The following is an 8,395-nucleotide window of genomic DNA, read 5'->3' on the forward strand; positions in this document are numbered from 1 at the left end:
CTAATTTTTAATGTTAAATAGTAATGCTAAATATTCTTTCTAGCGATTATAAAAAATAAATATTACCTTCTACAGCAGTACAATTTATTCGTTTCGTATTTTATATTTAACTTCGATTTGAGGGCACACGTGCCCAGGGGATTTGCCATTTAAATCTGGCCCCCTTTGGTTATCTCTCGATCTCGAGGATCAAAAATCCAGCCACACAATGGTCCTGTCCTGATCCTGTGTTTTTCTTTTGGATTAGATCCAGACAAGCTGCGGCTTCCGATCTTCAGATTCGATTTTTTCATAATCAATCTTTGCACCTGCACCTTGCGCCATTAAAAACTATTTCATTTGTTTGTACAATCAATTATTAATAATTTATAATTGTAAAAAGCTTTCTCTTACTCAAATTGCAAATTAAACGTTTCTGAATTAAAGCAGAAAATTGTACTCGTGGGAAAGGAAAAAATCGTTCTCTAGATTTTCCCTGGAACAACAGATGGAGCAAATAATTCATCCTGATGTAAGGGGCCCTCTTAATTTGTAGCGTGTTAATTGTCCAGCCTCAACAGATATGTTCAGTAGAAAGTTTTGTGGGAAATCGATAATGGCCCGAACTTTATATCCTGTCGGCGCTTCAAAGAAAATCTTTTGGTACCTTCAAATATCCTAAAATTAACATTTCCTTCCGTTTTGTCGGATATTTTTAATAAAAGCATTATTCGAATACTTTTATTAAAAGTTTTACTCCTACTTGAAGCTGGATATCTCACATTTGTTGGAACCACCGCTTTTACTAGAAATTCCTCCTCCAATTTCAGATAAATTTAACTTTCTTCCTTTCTTCAATCCTTCTTGGATATAATATTTTCGAATTTCTTTTTAAGGAATAAAATTATTACAAGTTCCCTACTATATTATGTTGGATTTGACAAAATCTTTTTTCTTGAAAGAAAATTCAGAATATCTTCTCTTCTTTATTTTCTGAGGTTCCTTATTCTTCCACAGTGATTCACAGGACATAATGAATGTTGGGGACTAGCGAGTTTCATGGTTGTCCATAAAAAGAGCATCCAAGGGAATCAAAGGTGTGACGGAGAAAGAAATTAGGGGCACGTGTCGTGCACGTGTACCGAAAACACCGTGCAAGGGTTTACTCGGGGGTTAACCACTTCTGCGACATTTGGCCTAGCCGGAGCACCGTGTAATTATGTGGCCCGTAACAGGTCCGATATCATTGCTGCTGTATTATTATCGTGCCGCAAATTTATATTATTTAATAGCGCACCAATATGTTTCTATGAAACTTTGTGTCACGTGAAAGAAAGTTTTCCAAGCTTTGCACGACATGTACTTTTTAATATAGAGCTGTTATTCTTTAACATATTGTAGTCAGCTGTTTGTTAACTTTCTCAGTTAAATTCAAGTACGATATTTGACATTGATAAAAGTTCTAATACAATCCTTCTATTACGAATTGAATCTTCTAATCTTCACTAGAAAAATGTCTTCTGGTTAAAAGTTTCTTTACGTAATTTCCTTTCTCTAAATTCTTTCTTAAATCCATCACTTTTTCTAAAAATCCTTTTTCAAATTGTTGAATTCCTTTCCCCGATTCCTGCTATATTTACTTTCTTATAATTTCTCCTACATTTCTTCCTTTCTTTAGTTCACCAAAATCCTTTGTCCAGTTTCTATTAAATCGTATAGCTGATCCTCTTCTTGGAATTTTTTTCCAGATCTTTTCTTATTCCAATTTCTATACGACACTCGCCTTCAACCAATTTCTACCAAATTTACAGCTTCTTCCTTAAACTTTCTTTATCCATATATATACGACAACTGTCTAACATCTAAAATATCCATCTTGATGTGCAAATTCGATTCGTAAATCTATTCAATTCGCATTATCGCCCCGTTTCTTCAATCCAGAACCTCCCTGTTCCTTATCAGATCGATGAAGAGGCGGAACTAGCAGCCAGGCAACTAGGGGTAGGTAGGCTCCACCACCAACTAGCTCGACGAATGGGGATGCAGCTAGACTTTCAACCCCAGGAATGGCTTCCCTACCGCTTTTCTCTTTCAGTTTCGACAGACTACCTGAACCAGTGCTCATCAATGATCCACAGTTCCATTTCACCTTTCTAACAGCCTAACATTCACTCAACAGTTCGATATTCTCTCTTTCACCTCAAATCCAAATAATTATACATGCTAACAATATCATGTCAGTGATTTTTCTATCTTTTCTCTTACGAGAATCAGTTTTAACATCAATACATTAAATACATTGTTACTCATAAGAATTTGGTTATTAGTGGATCCGTGAATGTGATAACAATATAACAGTTTTATCAAAGTGTATGAATTAATGCATTAATCCATTAGGTTCCAAGCACGTTTTAATTTATCACAATTTTGCAACTTATCTTCAATTTTGTCAAATTTCATAAGGTCGTAAAACCCCATTTTGTGTGAATGATGTGTGCCGAACGTCCGATTAGAAGTTTGAAGAATCTGAACTATGAGTGGAAGTGAAGAGAACGTTGTCCAGGAAGAAGATCGAGGATGAAGAGATTGGTTGATGGTTTCCTTACATCCAAAGTGGTTCCTCAAGTGTCTGGAAGAGGAATTTTGAACTAGATCAGAGTATGACCAACAAGGAAGGATTGAATACATTGTGTTAAGTGTCTGGACAAACCTGGACACGTGTCCTGGCTTCCTCCTGGCACGTGCCGCTGTTTAGAAGTATTTCCTAGCACGCGCTGAGGCCACGTGTCATGTCGATGGTATCAGTGATCCTCGGGACGTGATCGAGGGTGCTTGCATTGGAATTCACTGGAAATTTCAACGAAAACTGCCTGCTGATCCCAGTTTAATTGAATCCATTCAATGTTCCTTGCATTGAGTTTGAAGAATTGTCTCTTCTGCGTTCAAAAGACGCTATATAGCATTCTAGGAAGCACTCAGAAATTACACAGCAGCGTTGTCCGTGATCTCAATAATCTGTTTAATATTTCCTGTATTAGGTCGAAGATATTGGTTCTTCCTCCTTCAAAGAAGACTATAGTGTCCATATAGACAGGGTTTAGAGATTGTATAAAAGCATTGTGACTGATCTCAAGGATGCTTCTTGTATTAAATTTGAATGTGGATCCTCTTTGAGAGATTCTCAACTATAAACTACAGTGTGAAGTCAAACTTTCAAAGTATCCTGTAGCTCGTGATGGAAACGTTTGAAGCTCACTTGAGAGATTCTCAAGTAAAAACTACAGTGTAGAATCAAATCTTCCAAATTTCTACGTCGATCTAAATAGGATTAATAAACAATCTTATAAACACTATGTAAGAGCAGTTCAATGAATTAATTTGAACTAGTCAAAGATTCTAGTCACTATACCAAAGAATTTATCTGAAATACACACGTACCAAAGAAATTTAAGTATAAGACAAGTCTCCTCAAGATGTATTCTATGGATAATTTGGAATTAGACATGATGAATCGCCAGTATATGTACGAGGCTCATAGTTTTCTTGGAAATCCTGCGATTCCAGCTCTGCCACCGCATTGCGGAGCACCTACCACGGCTACGCTGCCTTCGATTCCGTCGCAGCTAGCTTCTCATACTGCTGGCAGTACTGGAAGTACCAGTGGCAGTGAAATTTATTTATATGACGAAAACAGCACCGACAATGAAAGCGCTTACAGCAGTGACCAGGAAAACCACACCAGAGAGTGAGTGTTACCTGCGCAAATAAATTTTTATTAAAATTATTTTCATATTTATTTTTATTCAGAAGAGAGTTTAAGTTATTTTATGATATTTTACCAAGACTGTGAGTTAGAGTAGTTTCATATTAAGAAAATTTCTTCCTCTGTCTTCCACGAGAAAGTTCTCGTGGCCCATGTTTACACCAAATCTCACAAGCATCTTAAGGATATATACAAAACTTATCGTCTAAAGATCATAATCCCAACAAATAGAGTTCAATAATGATCAAATATATTTCTTCCTCTGTCTTCTACGATTTTGGACCACTTTTAAACCTAACTTTCAAGGAATCTTAGAAATATCTTTAAAAATAGGTGTCTAGAGATCATTATTCTATTAAAAACAGTGTAATAATGATTTCTAGACGAAGTCAGAGCAACAGAAGGAACGGGGCAACGGGAAAAAGTCCAAGGCAGGCGGTGCAACAGAGGCAGGCTGCCAATATGAGGGAGAGGAGACGTATGCAGAATATAAACGACGCCTTCGAGGGCCTTAGGGCTCACATACCAACTTTGCCCTACGAAAAGAGACTCTCTAAAGTAGATACATTAAAATTGGCGATCGGTTACATAAAGTTCCTGAACGAACTGGTCAGAGCTGACAAGGGCAACGATCCTCTGACAGGAAACGGAGGTCTCTCGAGGTGTTCCGGTCGAGACGACACTAAGAAGGTCATAATTCGTGGTGAGGCCAATACCGATCGCACTCACATCTCCTTTCTGTCATATCCACGTTATTCTTTACTTTCTTTTTTTTCATTTATTGACCTAAACTGTGTTAGACTTTACCTATCAATTGGCTTAGATTGTCTTTTAGATTTACCTGGCATCCTTACAGAAGGATTTTTATAATTTACAACAATATATTTGACATTTTTCTTTTGTTTACTCTTAATTTTGGATACTCTTTTATGCAAAACAATAAATGGATTACAGACAGTAATATAAAATCTTAATTAACAAGCACATCAAATTTGAGCCTATCTGGTCTTTACAGACTTGTTTTATTGACAGTTTGTTAACAATTTTATTGATCAAATTTTACAAGCAATCAAAATCCTATAGTTCGAGTAAGAAACAAGGAGAAGAGAATATTTAATTTTATTAAAATTCTGATGGTTATTTCAATAGAAATTAAGCTCCTTGATATACTAATTTTGATCAATAATCAAATTTCAGGCAGCGAGGGGAACCCATTCATTTTCCATTCTTTGTCCTGGTCTAGGAAGTCGGACATCTCCCCGAATGGGACGATGTACGCGAAAGTCTGGACCCCGGAGGACCCAAGAACATCAAAGAATGGCTCGACATTCGAATAAAGTGCTCAGGTGTTAATTATTAAGTGCGTCGAGCCTGTTATTTAGTATCTAAGGACAGAAATTTCTAGTCAATCATTCATTTTTTCTAATTTTTAATCGTACCAAAAGAACAACATTTGTTAACCAAAAAAATTATGCTAATTAATTATCCTGTATCTCTAGTCGATTTTAAGTCACGGTTGGACAGTATTATTAAATTATTATTGTTAACATTATTTAATTGTCCTATATATAGACAGTATCATTCTTTAAATTAATGTGTTAATGGAATTTCAGATAGGAATTAAATAAGAAATTCCTATAGAATGTGAAGAACATGTGTAACTTCTTTCAGTTTCTTCTTAGACGTGCTCAAAAAACAGCGAATCTACGCTTAGTAAATGGAAGAGGAAATACATAAAAATTCTGTCAGGAGTTTTTCTCTTCTCTTAAGTAATCAATTGATTTCTCTATTGTCTGACAGAATTCATGTTACTATTGTACATATAGAGTGAGTAAAAAAGTGTAAGCAGATATTGTTTGTACGTGAAATGTGAATATGCAACAGAATGATTGTCAACGTGATTGCCACCCAAGCCAAATAAAGTAGGTTCTTCAAGTTTCAGATTGTTTCTTCTTTTGTTACCATGCATTTTTTATATTTTACCGTAATTCCCGCTTTCTTCCATTCTTTCTCTTTTATTATTGAAACAATAGTTAATGAAGTTTGCTTGTATAAGTTAAAATTCCAATATTCTGCGCACTTCCTGATAAGTGTACATAGTTCTTTTAGAAATCAATAGTCTTCCCACTGTAGCTCGTTAAAATTTAATCCGAAACCTCTTTGCTTGATTCAGAGAAAACTGAATCCAAAATAATTTTTCTTGAATTTTCTTCTCTTTAATTTTCAAATTTCTACAATTTCTGTCAATTTTTCAATCTTCCAAATTTTTATATCTTTCCATCTTTAATGTTTCTCGTTTCTCTTAATTAATTTTAACAAGTTATGTTACTAAAATGTTTTCAGCAGGAAACAGACTCTATTTCATGAAATTTTCAGTCCAAGACTAATCTCTCAACCTTTTAGACTTTTTCATATCTTCAATTTTCCTTGTGTTCTTTTCCTCCGTTTAATATAATTTAAAAAGTTTATTCCCCAAAATTTCATCAAGATTCAATACAAAGTAAGGTAATGAAGATAAAGAATGTGTTTCCCCAGTGTCCAAGAAGTCGGACAAGGCTTTGAACGTAGTATTTTTCGCAACGAAATGGCGGAGGACTCCGAAAAAAAAGAGGGTAGAAGCTGCGCCAAATTCTGGCGTAGAGTTCGCCTGAAAGGGGAGCAGAACCGACGTGGATGAGACAGAGAAGGAAAATCGTGGGCGGTACGTCGATATTGCGGTGTCGCGACGTCCTGCGACTCGGGAATAATGGCGTCGACGGCTGCGGATCTTCCCACGACGCGATCCTCTTTTCCCTCTTCGTTATTTCTGCACCCTGAATACGGTTTTCTAGCTTCTACCCGTGCCTCACTGGTTGTTACGTTAATGAGCCGAGCCATTTACTTAAAAATAGATATCATTAGCATAATAACTAGTCCACTTGCTTTTACAAGTTTCTGACCGTCCTCCACTTATATAGTTACGTTTCACTAGTTAAAAGTATACGTATGTACAGCTAAGTATGGAGTTAAAAGTGTATATATACAGTTAAGCACCGTGTAGAGCTCGAAATTTTGCTTCAAGGGTGGAATTGTATGGTAAGCCAGAATATTGTGGAAATTGTTCCCTTGAAAATGTTTTATCCATCACTAGTTGAATTTCCTTTCTAATTTTTATGAAGATCTTTTCTCCGTGCGTCTTCTTCGTTTAAGTTTGTCTTTCCCATCTCTTCTTCTCATTTCTTCATTTAAAATTCTTTGAAATTACAGTATTTAATTCCAAATGAATGAATTTTTTAATTGCAAACAACCAATTTATCAATGATAAGGATGTGACTATACTAAAAGGAATATAATTATAAATATATTATTTTATTGTATTATTATGACCAAATTCTGCAGTTAAAATCACATTGTTTCTTAATGAAGAGATCAGAAATTACACTTACTACAAAGAAAGTCTACTAGGTGAACTAGGTCCAACTTGGTGGAGGCGCAGCAGGACGTGGACCGCTATCAGCTGTGAAAACAGCATTGTTTATAGACACTGTGGCACAATGAGGTGTAATTGAATCCATATTCTACCCCGTTGTATCAGGCGGCACTCAACAGAAAGCTAGCGGAACGCCCCTGGTGCCCCAGGGGGTGGTTATACTTAACGGTTCGGAAATTGAGGGTGGTCGTCGATTTGTGGACAATTAGGGACGATATACGTGTCCCTTGGGACGAATCGAAACAGTTCCCACCTTCTCCGAGAGTGTTCTTTCCTCTCTCCTTTGTTTTTGGTTATTTAAACAGAATTGGAATAAGTATTTTATATTTGCCATCAAATATTTAAGAAATATGTACTTTGAAGTAATTCAAGATACTTAACAAGTACCATTAAATATAGCAGAGTACTTAGGTATCTCAAAAATTTTAGTATCATGATATAAATATTTAAAACTGGAGAGAGAAATTCTAGAATTTCTTACATAGATACATTTTAGGGTACGATGAACAACGTTAGATAGTAGATTAGTATGGACGTTGCATTCAGAGCGATGCTACGGTATTACTACATGAATCGCGAATTAATACTTTATTTGTGTGTCACTCCAGCTGCGAGGATCAACACAAGTGCGACCCTCGTGACAAGAGGGTGCTCTTAATGCGCGTCTGATACGCGGAAGGGGCTGCAGCCGCGATTCTATGGTTTGCTAATTTTCACGGGATCACGGTACCGTGACGTTCGAGCCGATTAGGTTCAACCTGGGGTATTGAACTTTCACGCCTCCCCTTAACCGCTGGACTTCTCTATGAAGATGCCCTGAAAAATGATTCAAGCTTTAATTCCATCCTTATGAATAATAAAAACGAATATATGATCAATTATATTATTATCAAAATGTTGGGGCTTTTTGTTTTAGTTCTGATTGAAATAGAATTTCATTTTTAGATAATATGACCGAAGTAAAGTATTGGAAAAGATTAGAGAACTATCGCGTTTCATATTGGCAAGAATATTAATGTAACACTTGATATTGAAAGATATAAGTGCTAAAAGATTGATGCACCACGAAGTGGCGCGTGATAAGGGCAGGTGTATGAACACACCTGCGTCAACTGTAGATAAGTCTGAACCAGTTTCGATCACCTGACGAATAGCTGTCCTTTTATCAGTTATTAATCTTATTT

The 8,395-nt window shown here is 36.1% G+C and overlaps 1 protein-coding gene across 5 annotated transcripts; it reads left to right on the plus strand.

Moving 5' to 3' along the window:
• The first annotated feature begins 1,277 nt into the window (after positions 1 to 1,277).
• Positions 1,278 to 5,683, plus strand: LOC132914493 (pancreas transcription factor 1 subunit alpha-like). Of its 5 annotated transcripts, none has more exons than XM_060973648.1 (3): positions 1,278 to 3,724; positions 4,108 to 4,432; positions 4,940 to 5,683. In XM_060973648.1, the coding sequence occupies exons 1-3, from the start codon at positions 3,453 to 3,455 to the stop codon at positions 5,093 to 5,095; spliced, it is 753 nt and encodes a 250-aa protein (XP_060829631.1). In that variant the 5' UTR covers positions 1,278 to 3,452; the 3' UTR covers positions 5,096 to 5,683. The 5 variants fall into 5 exon arrangements, with proteins under 5 accessions (XP_060829631.1, XP_060829633.1, XP_060829632.1 ...); XM_060973650.1 differs by having other exon boundaries at positions 1,279 to 3,724; positions 4,108 to 4,442; XM_060973649.1 differs by having other exon boundaries at positions 1,283 to 3,724; positions 4,108 to 4,445.
• Positions 5,684 to 8,395: the final 2,712 nt, after the last annotated feature.

The sequence above is a fragment of the Bombus pascuorum genome, chromosome 15 (genome assembly GCF_905332965.1).
Source record: "Bombus pascuorum chromosome 15, iyBomPasc1.1, whole genome shotgun sequence".
NCBI lineage: Eukaryota > Metazoa > Arthropoda > Insecta > Hymenoptera > Apidae > Bombus > Bombus pascuorum.

Excerpts from the sequence above, each read along its gene's own strand:
- LOC132914493 (XM_060973648.1), top strand. The coding sequence starts at position 3,453 with ATGTATTCTATGGATAATTTGGAATTAGACATGATGAATCGCCAGTAT. Across the intron at positions 3,725-4,107 it reads CAGGAAAACCACACCAGAGA|TGTAATAATGATTTCTAGAC; the intron begins GTGAGTGTTACC and ends TATTAAAAACAG. Across the intron at positions 4,433-4,939 it reads GTCGAGACGACACTAAGAAG|GCAGCGAGGGGAACCCATTC; the intron begins GTCATAATTCGT and ends ATCAAATTTCAG.